This window comes from Loxodonta africana, chromosome 10 (genome assembly GCF_030014295.1).
Source record: "Loxodonta africana isolate mLoxAfr1 chromosome 10, mLoxAfr1.hap2, whole genome shotgun sequence".
In the NCBI taxonomy this organism is placed as follows: Eukaryota; Metazoa; Chordata; class Mammalia; order Proboscidea; family Elephantidae; genus Loxodonta; species Loxodonta africana.
The window spans coordinates 88,544,185-88,563,017 of NC_087351.1; the positions used below are offsets into that span (position 1 = coordinate 88,544,185).

Here is an 18,833-nt window from a genome sequence, read left to right on the forward strand (position 1 = left end):
CTCTGTGCCTTCTTTTTCTGGCCTGTAAGATTGAGATGACAATACCTACTTCAAAGAATTTGTATTAAGAGATAAGATCATGAACGTGTAGTGTTTAAGCAGTACAGTGCCTGGCATGCAAGTGGTTAATAAGTGATTATTATTACTACATTATTCATTTGTACTACAGAATTTATTCATTTGTTGGGTTAAGCCCATTTCTCAGATGAAGAAATATTATCCTAAATTTTACCCACCCCCTCTTTTTTTTTTTCCCTGTAAAGTGAAACCTTATGTGGCCACTTGGGGTAATAGGATATAAAATTTAAGCAGTAAGAAAATTTTTCTTTGAAGCATCTCGTATTCTGATTTGTCTTATTCTAATTTGTCTCCCTTTGATTTTTTTCCTCTTTACTTTTTATTGTAACAACCTTTCCAGTTCTCACAGACACAATGGAGCCAGCCACACCAGCCTCACAAGTCCAGAAATCTCCAAACTCCGAGTGGTTGATCAGGACCTCTGCAGCAGAGAAAGCCACTGAGTCAACTACAGCTACGTTTTTTAAAATGCCACAAGAAAAGAGCCCTGGATACGGCTAGAGAGCAATACTTCCCCTGCTGGGAGCTGACTGGATGTTGCTAAAGCAAGTTTTAGACTTTTTATTATAGAGTCTTGCATATCTTAATTGGCATTCCCCGTCCTTTCTTCCTTCACTACTAGGACAGGCTCCTTTTCAGACAGAGGAGTGGACTCTTTCTCTGGGAAAATCGTGTTGTGGGAATCTTTTTTTTTAATTAGCAGAGTATCCAGGTAGCAGTTTTTAAAAAAATAATGTCGTGCTATGCTGTATCTGTTCTATTTTTATTGCTGTCCCAACATCTTTCTACAGCCCCATTTACAGAGTCGTTGCTTTATTTGCAGGTGTGTATTTCTTGTTGAAAAACTAGTGACTGCTTTTGCACACCCTTTGTACAGAGCTTCTAATGTCAGTTGAGGAAGATGCAAATTGGCAGCCGGTTCTGGACAAATTTAAACACTGAGTTAGGCTCTGTGTGGAATTGTGCTTCAGGAGGTAAGGCTTGCCTTTGGGCCTGGTCTGGATTCACTCAGAGCACCAATAAGATAAACCAACCAGTTTCCCAACGTGGGGCCTCGAAAGAGAGACCAGCAGCATGGGCCTTGGGGGCGTCTTTCATTTTCCTGCAGATGGTCTGATGGGATCACCAGCAGTGGACTGTACTTTGTCCCATCTCCGAAGTTCGTTTTCTGCTGAAAGAGGACCTGTAAACCTATACAGATTGGTGTAATGAAGAAGATGGGTTAGGTGCTCAGCAAACTCAGAGTAGTCAGTGGGTTGTTTCTTAATACTTCATGTTGCAGTGTAAGCCTTTATGTACTAAGCAGAACTTTTATTAGTAATATAGGTCAGTAACCTGAAGCAAAAATTCATACTCTATTATAATAATGGCTTTTTGGGGCCATATTTGGGGAGGAAAAATGTCTTTTTGATATGCCTTTCTACTTGGTGTGTTTCTGGCGGCTCAGCTGCATGTAGAGTTATATGTACAGTCATGCCTGAAGTTGGATGCTGCTTTGTCAAAGTGAGGAATAAGTGATTGCCTGGAGCTGCTGGAGAAAAGCCACCCTTTCTAAGACGTATTATCAAGAGTGTCTGTCGTTCAGCGGCTTGGTTAACAGAGGGCTCTTATTGGTATGAATCAAGTGCTTTCACTCTGAAATGTATGGACATGTGTGTACCGCTCTCTTAATGCTCTAGAGGAACCCCAAACCCTGCACTGGCTAGTTTATGTGCGTAAATGGGTACAGAGTGGAATGGGGCATCCTTTCCTCATAGCGCAGTTGTCCCCTTTTCTCACACAGAACGTAATGGTAGGTGACTTATTCCCTTATAGTCCTTATTGATGGTAGCTTCAGAATGTCCTTATTGGTGGGGACGGGTGGGAATCTGGCTGGAAAGAGAGGGACTTGGAGCTAAGTTTACATAGCACTTTATGTGAGACTGAGAAAATGCCAGTTGTCCATAACAAGGAATATGTGGAAGAAAGGGGCAGATGGGAGCCACCCTGGTCCGGAGGGCTTCAAGGCTGCACTTCTCTTCTCCGTGAGCTACACCCATAGAAATATAGAAAATATAATGTCTGTTGAATATAAAATGGCACAACTGAGCTTTGCCAATGATGAGGGTGGGTTTTGTTGTCATATTTGCATTCTCACCTTGTTCCCACAGTGACCTGGGAGACATTTTTAATATACTTGGTGAGATTCAAAGGAGAGATCTATGGGCATGATTGTTTTTTCCTTTGTGTACCAAGCTGCATAGTTCATGCAGCGATTGGTCCAGATCGTGGCCCATTGAGACTCCACAGTTCAGGTGGCAGAGATGTTCCAGCATCCTTTCCCCGTGACGTGTTGCCCAGCACTCTTCCTTCAAGCTGTAATTAAAAATAATTTATGTATACACTTTTATGTACACAGTAAACATCTCTGTGATGTAAGGGTAGGTGACTGCTGCCATTTTACAGAGACGACGACAGTCACAGATTTTAGTGACTTACCCCCAATCAAATAATCAAGCCAATACTAACATCTCAGACTTTCTCTGCCCCGGGCTATATAATCTTTTGCTTTTCATTTTTAGACCAGAGTGAGTCTGAGATCCCTGTTTATGAAACAATATGCCATGAATGTTTATCTTTCTCGACATGCTTTTCTGCACATTTTCAATTCTTCCAACAGGGATCACCCAAGAATGCAACATCTACCTGTTGTAACTGGAGAAGGAAATTAGTTGCCTATGAGGATAACTGCAAAGCAGACAAATGTTTTCACCACAGGGTTGTAAATTATGCCCCTCGTTTTAAGGTGCTGTGTGTGCATGCTTAAGGAATTATCAACCACCTGCTCTTTTACTCTACGTTTTCTGTACGAACCAATTCCAGAGAAATAACCTTAGAATCAGATGTATTTTGAATCTTAAAGTTGAAATTTCTTGTTTATATGTCATAGTGTGTGGTGTCATAAATTAAGAAAATTTTACCTTTCAAGAAAGGATAGAATTTCTTAATCAGGTTTTGTAATCCGTGTTGAAAAAACTCTGATCTCACTTTGAGGATGATCCTTGAGCTCACCTGTGTTTGATCCGCTCCAGAGTAACAACTGAAGCTGTGTTCCACAGTTCTTGTTTATTCCAGGTGTCGGATTTGTGCCAGCCGGCTGCACAAACTGCCAGTCTGAATCCTAATTCTTGTGTATTTTTCACAATGGGCAAAAATGAGGATCATTCATAAAAAGTTAGTTTGCCTATGATTTTAAGAGTTTGAGATTATTTTTCAGACACAGTGTTTTAAAGGGACAACTTCGTTTGTTTCAAAACTCTTGTGTTGCCTTTTGGTAAGAACTATTCAGAAGAGGAAATAAGTAACCATTTAATGGTGCCAAATTGGTGGGTTTGGGGGGTGGGATGGGGACTGTTGGGGATAGGGTTGAGGGGAGGGGCATAGAATCTTTACTGAATGAGGTGTGGTTGGCAAAGAGGCCACATTTAGTCTTGGATTCTGTAGAAATCAAATGCAGTTGAAAATTTCAGACAATATTATAGGCTGCAAACAAGGTCATTTTGGCAGCAACATGACCAAAAACTGAAATAAAGCCTCTTAATCTGTGAAGCTTGTGGCATCGTTTGTCAAGTCCAGTTCAACACTGAGGACAAGTTATTGAACTCTTTATAAATCCCAGAGAGATGGAGTTGAGATAACTTCGCAGTTTGGAAACTGCGTGGCACCAGAAGACCTGATGTTGAGAAGTAAAGGAGGTGAGTTCTCACGGAAGTCACTTAGGGCAGAGGAAGCTGCGGAGTGCTGAGAGAGGAGCTGGGCTGGCACAGTCATCGAAGATGTGATGGCTTCTCCACTTGGGCTCCAGGTGATGACTGTTGGGTGTACGTGGTTCATTGCAGGGCTTTGCTTTCTTCTCCACTTGGGCTCCAGGTGATGACTGTTGGGTGTACGTGGTTCCTTGCAGGGCTTTGCTTTATTTTGGCTTCGTTACTATGGTTCTGAGCCACAGGCTTCTTCTCAGGAGAAGGCGACGTACAAGTCTCAGCAGTGAAACGGTATCCTGTGTTCTGTGTGCCCTGTGACCCTCATCTGGGCTGAGATGAGAACAAGTCGCTTCCCCAGCTGTGGATGCAGTGTAGTTGGGACCATGGTTTATGGAATGGTGGGAGGAATGGTAGAGACAGTTGGCTTTTGCTGTCAGCTGCTCCCTTTGTCAGTGCCTGAGCTGCCAGTTTACTTGTCGGTATTTTCTTATCTCCCACTCGGGCCATGATAGTGGAGTTACTGATGGTGGGAACAATCAGGATGGATTCCTGCTCTCAGAAAATATACAGAGGGGAAACTGAGGAACATGGTGGGCTCTCCATCGTGCAGTAAATGCACATGGCCCAAAGATGCTTTCACTTCCATTAAGATCACAAAACAGATGAAAGTTGAATGTATGGAAACAGCACCATTGAAAACAAATGAAGAAAATGGGCAGTATTTCTGAAGAGTGTGGATTATCAGGTTTTTAACAAGCCCAGCAAAACAAACGTGGCCAAACATCCCCTGATTCATGTAGCTGTGGGGACCTGCAAACTCAAGATCAGCAGGCCGGAGACCAGGGCCGTTGTTGCTCACAGGCTGTGAAGATCCACGAATCCCAAGATGGGCAGGCAAGATGGCAGGTAAGCTGCTACCTCAAGTCCCGAGAACCAGAGGTCAGGTGAACAGGAGCCAGCTGCAGGATCCAGACCAAGCGAAAGCCCTGGCATGGAGAGCAGGAAGAGGCAGGAGTGGAGGGCAGAGAGATGAAGGCTGAGGGGGGCGGTGAGCCACCACAGGCCCCACCCACACCAGTACCAACTCACAGCACATTCCATCGTGGGGGTGATCACTTACCAAATCTCAACAGGGAAGTGATCACAATGTTATACGATTGCCAAAACACTGAGAATCATGGCCTAGCCAAGTTGACACGCAATCTTAACCGTTACACAGCCTTTGAGCAAGTTTCACTTAAAAAAAAAAAAAGTTTTAATATACTGTAGTACCCTTAGCTCTGAGTTGCTCTTATATTTTCCTCCATTAGCAAAGAGGGGCTCTGTGTATGGTTCTTTATAAGCACTGATAATGTCTTTATCTTCCATATGTTTTTCCTCAAGATTCTGAAAGATCTCCTGGAGTTATTTATGAGAAAGCATGATACGGTAGAAAATGCCCAGAAGGCCATGTTTAGATGGGTGGAAATACCTTTTTTAAGTGAATTAAAATCGAACAACAATGAAGTTTTAGTCAATGAATGATAGTTGTTTTTCATAATCGACAGTAAAAACAATTCGTGTAAGATATTGCCATCTGTGATTTTATGATATTCATTAGATCTTAGTTTCAAGGGAAAATATATATTTTCCAGCATGATAATGATGGATCCTTTGAAGTGTAGCTCAGAACAATTAAAAATAATTGGGGAAAAACACTCTGGTACATAGCAGATACGTAATAAGTACCTGTTAAATTATATCTTTTGTTGGGTCTTCATCTCAGCACTTCAGAGCATGTAGAAATCAATTTTAAGTGATCCCACTTAATCATACAGATTGTTTTACATCTCAGCTGATGATTCTGCAGGAGCTGGGGACGAATAGCAATATCATCATGTATCTTTTTATTGCCTGACTCACAGATGCAGCATTTCAGAATATGGACTCTTAAAGCTTTGGATTGAACTCATGGCCATTTTTTCTATATTATTTGTATTAATTAGGCTGGGCCCTAACTTGTTGCTGAAGCCTGTGAACCCAAGTTTTCTCTTTCAGGGAACACGTGTGGCTAAAGAGTTCATCGTGCTTGGAAAGGACTACTAGGATTTCTCTAGGGCCATTTCTTCAGATGCTCATTTGTAGGCTGTTTAGCTCTCATTTACATTTTTGCAGTCTTAAAACATTATACAATTTTTCTATTCCATCTTGATGATATAATGCAAAACAATGTATTTAAAAGAAGCAACCAGTTCTGGTCTTTAAATTGACTTCAAGTAGATGGTCATTTTTTTAAGTATTCCTCGCCAAAAAGCTCTCTTCAAAGAGATACAGAGGAAAAAGGCAAACCCAACTACCTACTTGAAGACCAGTTAAAACTACCTCCAGCCAAAAATATGTTACTAGATATTATGAAGATGTGGGGATATAAAATGTTGGAAGCCTTTTAAGATGTCAATTATGAAAATTAATGTTTCCTTTTTTTTTTTAAGTTCTGTTCCCTGGCAGATCCCTCATTCAAATGTTTTTAATGGGAAAAAAGGCAGGAAGTATCAGAGAACTTAAAAATGACCTTGGTGGCTTTGTCTTAGAATCAGCCTATTTAACTATGTATAAATTCTACATCTTGCTCCTCCCAGTGAGCCATGTGTTTCTCTGTGATGATGTTCTGTGCCTTTGAGTTGACTCCAACTCACAACGACCCTGTAGGACAGAGTAGAACTGCCCCATAGAGTTTCCAAGACTGTAATCTTTATGGGAACAGATTGGCAGGTCTAGTCTCCCACAGAACTGCTGGTGGGCTTGAACTGCTGATCTTCGTTGAGTGCTTTAACCATGTACCACCAGAGCTCCTTTTCTCTGTGATACAACCCTGTTAGGTAATGTCACCCCACAATTATGGTGAAATTGAAATTACTTGCAATGTTATTTGTCACCCCATCTGTTTTTCAGCAGCTTTTGCAAACTGGCCACCGTTTCTACTCCCACCTTCCCTCCTCAACCTCAGCAGCTAATCTCACCCCTCCCTAACAGATAATACCGAGAGGCATTGGCAGGAACTTCCCCACCTCCACACATTCACATACATCCTTTCTCACCCCTCTCCCATCGTGTCTGTCCTGCCCAAGATGTCCCTTCTCCTATATCCTAGGTCCCACGATGTTCTTGCTCAGATGCCTTGCTCTGTTTAGCCTCAGCCTTTCACCACTGGCATGAGTGGCTTTGCACTTAAACATGTTCAAAGACTCCCTCTCCGAGTAAAAATACCCCTCTTCAGCCCTTTCAACCCCTTGACTACCACTAAAGTGTACTACCCTCACTGGCACTTTCTGCCATTAGTCCTTCATTAATTCCTCAGTCCATTGAAGCAGTGGTTTCTAACCTTGGCTACACACTAGGATCACCTGGGAAACTTTAAAAAATCCTACTTCCCGGGCTGAACCACAGACCAATTACATTAGAATGGGAAGGTGTAAAGCAATGTACAGCCAAGGCAGAGAACCACTACACTTAAACCTGGCTGCTATTCTTACCACCATCAAAATTCTGCTTGCTGGGTTCACCAATGACTTCTGGTTGGTAAAATTTAGTTTTTAGGTTGATCTTTATAACATTGATATGGTATAACTACTTCCTTTTTGGAATCTTCCCTTTTCTGACCCCACCCTCTCCTGATTTTTCTCCTACTGCTTAGCTCTTTTAGTCTCCACAGGTAGATCGGCTGACTGGCAGGTCAGTCAGACAGACTGTGAATGTCTGCCTCCAACACGAATTGTGTTAACACTGCTAATGAGTTCCTTCTGCATACCACCTTAGTGCACTGGCTTCCACAGTTAGAGTGAGAGTTGACATCCATTAATAATCATTGTAGCCACCTCAGAGAGAGCAGGAACCCTGGTGGCACAGTGGTTAAGAGCTCAGCTGCTAACCAAAGGTCAGCAGTTCAATTCCACCAGTTGCTCCTTGGAAACGTATGGGGCTTCTACTCTGTCTTATAGGGTCACTATAAGTCAGAATCAACGACGGCAACAGGTAAAAGAGCATACTCAGCTCTCTGCTCCTTCCCTTACTCTCTTCTCTTTGCTCCTCCTCCTCCAAGTCTACTGAAGGGGCTGGAATTGCTAATCAGATTCTTAGATGGATCTCCCCTGTTTACTAGTAGGTGAAGTTGCTATTCATGATAAGTCAGAATCTTGGTAGGATAAGGAGGCCTGGGCCCACTTCAACCCAGAAGGAGCCCCCCCCACCAATCTAGTGCTGTCTTCAGTTTTTGACTTTCTGCTGCTGATCAGATTTTAGTTTGGATTTAGGGACTGAAGCAGACCTCTTCCTCGTTCCCTTTTGGCCTTGGACACCATGCTGCATGTTATTAGAGCTTTTTCAGGGGTTTCAGGCACCAGCTCTACTACTCAAAGTGGGACTTGATTTTCTATTTCACTAACATTGTGCGTGCTGCTGTGTAAACTGTACGGGTTCCACCCTTACTAGAACGAACGCTGTGTGTTCTTGACTTCTTTGAATCATGAGTTTCTGATTCAAAATCTGAGACAGGCGAATCTGATTAGTAGCGCCTGGGTCATGTGCCTGTGTCCTAGCTGCAGGAAGTAAGAATGAGATCCTTCAGGATTTTTAGCTTCTCTTAGGGGTAGGGTGAATTCTTCAAACATGAGAAAGCAATTCAGATGCTGGACAGCCAATAAAAATAGCGAAGGTCCTACTAGAGCCATTGCCCTGTTCACTGATTAAACAAACATTTATTGAGTACTAACTAAGCCAGAGAAGCCCTGGTGGTACAGTGGTTAAAGCGCTTGGCTGCTAACCGAAAGGTTGGTGGTTTGAACCCATCAGCCACTCTGCATAAGAAAGGCGTGGCAGTCTGCTTCCATAAAGATTTATAGCCTTGGACACACTATGGTTTCTAGTTTCTCCTGTAGGGTCGCTATGAATTGGAATCAACTTGATGGCAATTTTTTTTTTTTTAAACTAAGCCAGTCTTCCACTGGGACCTTTGGCCACCCCAAAGCACGACATTCCTGGGTCACTTGGATATACTCTTCCTTAAAATTACCAGAACCATATCAAGAGCCACCTAATAATAACAATGGTGAATTACTGAGTGATTATCTTATGCCATTTGTAAACAGCATCTCAATCCTCAAAAACTCTAAGGTAAAACCATACACCTATGGCCAGTTGATTTTTGACAAGGGTGTGGAGTCCAATTCAATGGAAAAAGAGTAGTCTTTTCAAATGGTGCTAGGACAACTGGATCGCCACAAGCCAAAGAATGAAGTTGCTATGTACCCGTCTCCCAGCTTTCCCTAATGTTAACAACTTACATACTTACATACCCACGGTAAAATGATCAAAGCCAGGAAATTAACACTGACACAATACTGTTAACTAAACTGCAGACTTTATTCAAATTTCACCCGTTTTTCCACTAATGCCCTTTATCTGGTTTAGAATTCAATCCAGGATCCTCATATACCGGGTGTGTTTCTGAGCTTTCTGTTACACTGGTCTATTTATCTACTCATGAATCAGTACCACATGGTTTTAATTACAAAGGCTTTATAGTATGTTTTAATGTCTAGTAGGACTAGTCCCCCGTCATAGTTTTTCAGTGTTTTCCTGACTGTTGTTAAATGTTTTTTTATGTGAGCTTGTGTCAACTTGTCTAACTCTTTAAAAAATGTGTTGGTATTTTTATTGAAATTGTGTTAACTTAGGGAGTACTGACATCTTTACAATATTAAGTCATCCTTTCCAAGAACGGGAGATGTCTTTCCATTTGTTCAAGTCAATTTTTGTGCCTTTTCAGGACTGTTTTAAAATTTTCCTGTGTAGGTTTTGCACATTTCTTGTTAAGCTTATCCCTAAGTATCTAATCCTATTTGTTGCTGGTAAATGAGGTTTTCTTTATCATATGTCTTCTTGCTGGATGTTATTTGTATCTATAAATGCTGTTGATTTTCGTGTGTTAATTTTACATCCTGCTACCTTACTGAATTCTTTTACTTTTGGGGGTTAGTTTTATCATTGATTCTCTAGGGTCAAAAAATATCTTTCTAAATGCACAGAGGACTGGCAGGAAATCAAAGAATCTTGTTGTTGTTGTTAGGTACCATTGAGTCAGTTCTGACTCATAGCAACTCTTTGTACAATAGAACAAAACACTGCCTGGCCCTGCACCATCCTCGGAATTGTTGCTATGTTTGAGCCCATTGTTGCAGCCACTGTGTCAGTCCATCTTGTTGAGGGTCTTCCTCTTTTTTGCTGACCTCCTACTTTAACCAAGCATGATGTCCTTCTCCAGGGAATGTTCTCTCCTGATAACACATCCAAAGTACGTGAGATGAAGTGACAGCTACTTACCTTGGGAGGTAAGTGAACTAAAAACCATCTTTTACTCTGAAGTTATCTGCTAAATTCTGGTTACCTTGATTCTCTGTTGCAATGACTACAATGGGTGCAGGAGATAAAGCAGAGTCTGCTCAAGGCAGGGAGTTTAATCTGAGATCTCCCACAAAGCAGGGACCCCTAAAGTGCTACCCTCAAGAGTGTAAGGGTAAGTAACAAACTCACCAAGCAGAAATAACAAGGAAACTTCCTCTTCTTTACCATGACCCTACATGGAGGAACTGTTTTTTTTTCCCCCACCCCAAAATGTGTAACAAGTTGTCCCTCATAGAGGTTTATGGCCTAAATGTATACTATTTCTGTGGTCCAAAATACTCCCAGGAGAAAGTTTAATTTACAGAGGACCCAGATCAGTAGTAACTTCAGATGACTGCAGAAACAAACACAAATCCTGTCTAGAGGAATGAAACTGCAACCCAGGTATCAAAAAACTCTTACAGATAAAGTTCTAAGGACATGGATTAAAAAAAAAAAAAAAACTTATTGCCATTGAGTTGATTCCAACTCATAGTGACCCTATAGATACTCCACAGGAAAGAGTAGAACTGCCCCATGGGTTTCCAAGGAGCGGCTGGTGGATTTGAACTGCTGACATTTTGGTTACCAGCCAGAACTCTTAACTAACTGCTGCACCACATGGATAGCTCACATTTAAAAATCAACACAAGGAAATAAGATACCATGAGTGAGAGCCATCAAAAATAACATAGGGGAATCAGATTCACAAACATTTTAGATATTGTACTTATTAGCACAGAAAATAAAATAAATATTTTACATACATTTTAAGCAATAAAAGATAAAAAACACCAGGCAACAAAAGAATATAATTTTGAAGGGGGGTGGTTGTAGTTAAAGTGTCCCACTTTTATCATTCAAGAAGAGGGTAAAGAGTCTTAACTAGTTTTGGACCTTAGGTAATTCATGTTAAAATATTTGGAGTAACCACTAAAAGAATAAGCATCCAAAAAAACCCAAACCCATTCCCATCAGGTCAATTCCCACTCATAGTGACCATATAGGACAGAGTAGAAAAGTCCTGTAGGGTTTCCAAGGAGTGCCTGGTGGATTTGAACTGCTGACCTTTTGGTTAGCAGCTGAACTCTTAACCACCATGCCACCAGGGTTTCCAAGCTTTCTGCTTAAACCTCTTAAAAAAGAACAACAGATGCCCTTGAGAATGGGAACCAGACAAAAAAAAAAAGGAGGCCGTTTATCACCAGTCTTATTCAGCATTGTACTGGAAGTCCTAGCTAGAGCAATAAGATAAGAAAAGGAAATAAAGGGCATACAAATTGGTAAGGAAGAAGTAAAACTATCCCAATTTGTGAATGATATGATCTTATACATAGAAAATCCCAAGGATTCCACAAGAAAGCTACTGAAACTAATAGAAGGACTCAGCAAAGTAGCAGGATACAAGATCAACATAAAAAATCAGTTGGATTTCCATACAAGAACAAAGAGAACTTTGAAAAGGAAATCAGAAAAAATACCATTTACAGTAGTCCCCTCATAAGGTAAAATACTTAGGAATAAATTTAACCAAAGACATAAAAGACCTATACAAAGAAAACTACAAAACACTACTTTAAAAACCTACATCAATGGAAAAACATCATGCTCATGGACAGGAAGACTCAACATTGTGAAAACATCAATACTACCCAAAGCGATCTACAGATAACAATGCAATCCCAATCCAAATTTCAGCAACATTCTTTACTGAGATGGAAAAACTAATCACCAACTTTATATGGAAAGGAAAGAGGCCGCAGATAAGTAAAGCAATATTAAAGAAGAACAAAGGAGGAGGGCTTGCGTTACCTGATCTCAGAACAGCCACGGTTGTCAAAACAGCTTGGTACTGGTACAATGACAGACACATAGACAAATGGAACATTAATTGAGAACCCAGTTGTAAATCCATCCACCTATGGTCAGCTGCCCCCCGCCCCCCGTGTATGTCAGTTTGTTGTACAATGGGGGCTTAAGGTTACTGTGATGCTGGAAGGTGTGCCATCAGTATTCAAATACCAGCAGGTCACCCATAGTGCGTGGTTTCAGCTGAGCTTCCAGACTAAGACAGATGAGGAAGAAGGGCCCAGCAGTCTACTTTTGAAAAGAATTAGTGAAAACCTTATGAATAGCAGTGGAACATCGTCTGATACAGTGCTGGAAGATGAGCCCCTCAAAAGACAACTGGGGAAGAGTTGCCTCCTCAAAGTAGAGTCAACTTTAATGACATGGATGGAGTCAAGCTTTCGGGACCTTCATTTGCTGATGTGGCATGACTCAAAATAAGAAGAAATAGCTGCAAACTTCCACTAATGATCAAAATGTGAAATGTATGAAGTATGAATCTAGGAAAATTGGAAGTCAAAAATGAAATAGAACACATAAACATCGATATCCTAGGCATTAGTGAGCTGAAGTGGACTGGTATTGGCCATTTTGAATAGGACAGTCATGGTCTACTACCATGCTGAGAATGAAAAGCTGAAGAGGAATGTCGAACAAATCTGTCTTAGAAGAAATACAACCAGAATGCTCTTTAGAAACAAGGGTTGCGAAACTATGTCTCACATACTTTGGACGTGTTATCAGGAGGGATCAGTCACTGGAGAAGGGCATCATGCTTGGTAAAGTAGAGGGCCAGTGAAAAAGAGGAAGACCTTCAACAAGATGGATTGACACAGGGGGCTAAAGCATAACAATGATTGTAGGATGGTGCAGGACTGGGTGGTGTTTTGTTCTGTTGTACATAGGATCGCTGTGAGTTGGGACCAACTTGACGGCACCTACAACAACAACATGGTTAGCTGATTTTGACAAAGACCCAAAGACCATTAAGTGGGTGAAAAGACAGTCTTTTCAATAAATGGTACTGGCAAAAGAGAATGTCCATTTGTAAAAAAATGACACAGGATCCATTCCTCACATGATACACAAAAATTAACTCAAATTGGATCAAAGACCTAAATATAAAACCTAAAACTATGGAGATCATGGAGGAAAAAATAGAGACAACACTAGGAACCCTAATATATGGCATAAATAGAGTACCAGACGTAACTAAAAATGCACATACAGCACAAGATGAACTAGATAAATGGGACCTCCTAAAAATTAAACACTTATATGCTCAAAAAAGGACTTCTCCAAAAGAGTAAAAAGAGAACCTACAGACTGGGAAAAAAATTTTGGCTATGAAGTATCTGACAAGGGACTAATTTCTAAAATTTAAAGAAAACTTCAACATCTCAAAAATAAAAAAAGACAATCCAGTTAAAAAATGGGCAAAGTATATGACATTCAGGCAGCTAACAAACATATGAAGAAATGCTCACAATTATTGGCTGTTAGAGAGATGCAAATCAAAACTACAATGAGATACCATCTCACCTCCACATTACTGGCACTAATCAAAAAGAACAAAAACAAAAAAAAAACAAAGTAACAAATGTTAGGTTACGGGGAGATTGGAACTCTTAAACACTGCTGGTGGGAATGTAAAATGGTACAACCACTTTGGGAGACACAGCATTTCCTCAAAAAGCTGGAAATAGAAATGCCATATGATCCATCAATCCCAGTCCTAGGTATATACTCTAAAGAAATAAGACCTATGACACAAATAGACATATGCACACCCATGTTCACTGAGCATTATTCACAGTAGCAAAAAGATGGAAACAACCTAAATGCCCTTCAACAGATGAATGGATTAACAAACTATGGTACACACACACACAAGGGATCACTACGAAATGATAAAAAATAATGACTAATCCAAGAAACATCTCACAACATGGATAAATGTGGAGGACATAATGCTGACTGAAGTAAGTCATTCACAAAAGGATAAATATAGTATGAGACCACTACTGTGAGGTAACAACAAAAGGTTTACACACAGGAAAAAAGAAAAATTCTTTGATGGTTACCAAGGACAGGAAAGGGAAGGAGGGAAAATTACCAATTAGATAGAAGTCATGAGTTAATATTGACGAAGGAAAAGGCGATACATTGTATGGGGGAAGTCAGTACAACATGATCAAGGCAAGAGAGGACTCAGAGAAACGTAAGAGTAAAGGGCAACTACGGCAACTAGCTTAGACAATCCTGCAGTAACAGTATTAACAAACAATAATTTACAAACGGACAAATAGGTAGATATGCCAAGAGGTGTGGGAGGATGTAAGCGAACACACCAACTGGCAGATACAGGTTTGGTGGTAGATATTTCTACATACATGATTGTGGGTGTGGCTCATAGAGCACACAATGGGTAAAGTCAGGGAAACCTCTTAGACATAACCAAACACCTTGGGGATGAAGTTCCTAGGCTAGAAGACAAAGGACCATAGACTCCGGACATCTACCTCAATTGGCGCAACATAATACATAAAGTCAATGTTCTACATCCTACCATGGTGAGTAGTATCTGGGGTCTTAAAAGCTTGCCAATAGCCATCTAAGATACAGGTACTGGTCTCTTCCATTCGGATGAAGGGAGAGAGAGTGAAGGAGACCAGAGACTCAAGGGAGCAATTAGTCCAAAGGACTAATGGACCACGTGAACCACAGACTACACAACCCTGAGACCAGAAGAACTAGATAGTGCCCACTTAACCACTATGAACTGCTCTGACTAGGATCACAACAGAGGCGTGTATTGGCTGGATAACTGTGAAAACATATTTGCAATTTATATCACAGATTAAGAGGTAATATCCTTAATTTATGAAGAGCCTTTAAGAATAGAGAAGAGCCTATAGAAAAATGGTGAAGAGATACGAACAGTTCACAGAAAAAAAGATGCAAATGGCCCTTAGAAAGATGCTCACCTTTCTGTATAGTTACCACAACAACCCAGAGAGATAGAACTTATCATCCTCCGTTTTATAGGCAAGGAAACTGAAGCAAAAAGAGGTGAAGTATTCTGTCTGAAATCAAATAATAAGTGATAGAGCTAGGATTTGAACCCAGTCAGACTGGCTCCAAATAAAAGAGTAATGCCCCATGACTAAGAGGGGTTTATTTGAGGAATACAAGGATCATTTAATATTAGGAATAGCTAGGTATTTCCTTAATATGATAAAGTATATTTATCTCAATCCAAAGCCAAAACCATGCTTAATTGAGAATACCAGAAGCAATCTCATTAAAGTCAGGAACAAGACAAAGATGTCCACTAATCACTATTATTTAAAATTCTTCTGTAGGACTCAGAGAAAGAAATTAAAGATATTGAAATTAGGAAGTAAGAGAGGGTAAAATTATAATTTGCAGATAGGATTGTTTACCTAGAAACCAAAATATTACAAACAAAACAAGAATTTAATAAATGAGTACAAAATTAATTTTTTGAAGTCAATAGCCTTTGTATATACAATGTCCAACTACATGCTATAAGGGAAGAAAAGACCCATTTTACAGTAACAGCAGATAAGATAAAATACTTAGGAATAAACTTAAATATTGTTTGTAGAAATATTAAAAATGCTAAGGAGGGACACAAAACAAGACCTGAGCAAATGGAAAAACCACATTCTTAGGGAGGAGTAATCAGCATCATAACGACTTCACTTCTCCTTAATCTATATATTTAATGTGATCTCCAATAAAAATACCAATAGAATTTTTAAAAAATTTACACGGGCTGATTTCTGAAGTTCATATGGGAAAATAAACAAGCAAGAATAGCCAGGAAAGAAAGGAATGGTGATACAGGGCAACTATTGGATTTTAAAATTTGTAAATCTACGGCAATTAAAGCCATGTGGTAATGTTGAGACGGATGAGCAGAACAGAATAGTTCAGAAATCTAAATACAAATGGCGATTGGCTTCTCAATCAGTGGGAAAAAGATTATTCAGTAAATGGGGTAGGGACCACTGGGTAGTGTTCTGGAAAAAAATTAAGTTGGATCCATACTTCACTCCTTGGACCAGGACAAATTGTAGGCAGTTCAAAGATTTAAACATAAAAAGTAAAACTTTAAAAGTAACCAGGAAAAAAATAAAAATTCTTTTATGATCTAAGAGGGGGGAAGGCCTATCTAAGTATGACAAAACCAAGAAGCGATAAAAGAAAAGATTGATAAGTTAGACTTCATAGAAACAAATTTCTTCAAGACAATAGCACCATAAGCAGATGCAAATGAGAACCTGGGGAGGATATTTGTAACTCCACCAGGATAAGGGCTAATTTATCTAATATAGAAAGAGCCCCTACAAATCAAAAAGAAACAGATCAGCAATCCAATAGAAAAATGGGCAAAGGAAATTAGCAGACATTTCATAAAAGGGAAAATGCAAATGGCTTAATATTATGAAACATGCTCAACCTCACTTGTCATAAGAGTAATTTTTCACCTATCAAAAACAATAAAGTTTGATAACACTATATTGACAAGTGCATGGTTAAATAGGTACTTTTTCATACATTGTATACAGTAGTACAAACTATGGAGATTGGCAGTATCTATCAAAATTACAAAGGTGCATCACATCTCCCGTGTGTGAAATGACTTAATCTCATGGCAAATTATTAGGCTTCATTAGAGATGAATCAGGTTCAATCCACGCTCAAGAGGAGGGGATTAGATTACATGAGAGCTTGGATGCCATGAGGTGGGGATTTTGGGGGATCATCCTAAAGAGGCTGCCGACCACATTAATAAATATCGTAAAACCCTAACTATGCATTGCTTTCCAGAGGCACACTTGAAGTGTAAAGACAAAAATTGAAAGTAAAAGAATGAAAAAAAAAAAAAAATCAAGCAAAGACCAACCAAAAGAAGATTGATGTAGCTATAAAAATATTAGTCAAGGCAGATGAAAGTCAAGAACCATTACTAAAGATAAAGAGGAACGTGCCACAAAGATAAAAGGATAAATCTACCAGGAAGGTATAATAATTTTGTATTTTGATGCACCTAATGATATAGCCTCAAAATATATAAAGCAAAATTACAAAACTATAGGCAATTGATAGAACAGTCAAAAAAAATCACTAAGAATATGGACGATTTCTACATGATTAATAAACTTAACCTAATTGGTATATATAAAACCCTACAACCAACAATGTCAGAATATGTATTATTTTTAAGCACCCATAGAACATTTACCAAAACTGACCATATGCTTGTCTTTAAAGCAAGCTTCAACAAATTCTAAAGGGTGAAATAATCTAAAAATATGTTCTCTGACCAAAGTGTACTAAGCTAGAAAACAACAAAAGGTAACTAGAGAATCCTCAAATATATGTAAATTAAGCAATATACTTTTACATAACAAATAGTTCAAAAAGAAATTACAGTGGACTTCAGATAATTTTTAAGTAAGTTGTAATAAAAATATGACATACCAAAACTTGAAGAATAAAGTGAAAAAAAGTGAAGCTGTACTTAAAGGGAGATTTGTTTTTTAAATGCACGTAATCAAAAGTAAGGCTAAAAATCAATGTAAGTATCCATCTTAAAAGTTGAAAAAGAATAGCATTATCCAAGATAAAAGAATGAAGAGAAGAACAAAAGTAAAAACAGAAATCAATAAAATAGAAAGTAAAAGTATAAAAAGAGAAAGTCAACAAAACTGAAGGTTGAATCTTTGAAAAGACTAAAAAAATTGATAACGCCCTAGCAAAACCGATAAGGAAAAAAAGAAAAGAAGGCACGTATTACCAATATCATAAGAAGATACGAAGAATTTTATGTGAATAAATTTGAAAATCCACCTGAAATGGGACAAATGCCTAGGAAATTTTCTGTATCAATTCAAGAAGACATAGGAAATCTGAATGGTCTTGTATCTTTAAGAATTTGTATCTGTAATCAAAACTTTCCCAGAAAGAAGACTCTAGGCTCAGATTTCTTCTTTAGCAAATTCCTTTAAATATTTAAAGAAACGACACTAATCCTAAAAAACTCTTCTGGTTAGGATAATGACGTGCTCTTGCACAATATATATCCCAGGTGTTGGACTAACCGGCTGCCAGAGGATGTCTTTAACACCACCCACCTCAGGTAGCCTGAGCACAGGTCTGTCCGGTGTGGAGTAGAGACAAGAGCTCAGGTGGTCAGGAGGTGAGCCCACTGGAGCCCGGGAGCCCAGGGCAGAAGTGACTGTGATCAGCTGATGGAATAGGGTTCAAGGCATGGAGCTGATCTGTGGGGAGACAGGGTGGGAACAGGTGGAGACACTGCCTCAGACCATTCTAGGATATTCACCTTTTGTACCCTCAGTGCCAGCGTCCCTTGTACTGGTGAATTGAGTAACATAAAATGAACCGTGTTCCTGCTAAGGCCCATGTTTGTAACACAAATATAATCCTCTACATTTAGAAATGAGTTGGAAAAATTATTGCTTCTAAGAACTGTGGTGGGAATAATAATGACATTGTGTAGAAGTGTGGAACATGAGTTGCTCAATTATATCTACAAGCAGAAAACAGATCCTTGGGCCCAGCCACTCCAGTCTGCACCACAAGAACCCTACAAGAGGCTGAGGGTTGGAAAGCCCACTGCTGGTCACCTGGTCCGGCCTCTCCCAGGCAGGGGCCTCTGTCCAGCATTCCTGGCCCCAGAGAGAAAGAAAAGTG

General features: G+C 39.7%; 1 protein-coding gene across 6 annotated transcripts in view; it reads left to right on the plus strand.

Annotated features, from left to right (window-relative positions):
* Positions 1-17,015, plus strand: part of GPATCH2L (G-patch domain containing 2 like) — a 74,083-nt gene extending 57,068 nt beyond the window's left edge. For 3 of the 6 annotated variants that reach the window (XM_023546396.2, XM_023546398.2, XM_023546394.2), the window contains one exon: positions 419-17,015. In XM_023546396.2, coding sequence (XP_023402164.1) covers positions 419-579 — 161 coding nt within the window. In that variant the 3' untranslated portion in view covers positions 580-17,015. The remainder of the gene's footprint in view (positions 1-418) is intronic. The other 3 variants (XM_023546395.2, XM_023546397.2, XM_023546399.2) reach the window with 3 other exon arrangements.
* Positions 17,016-18,833: the final 1,818 nt, after the last annotated feature.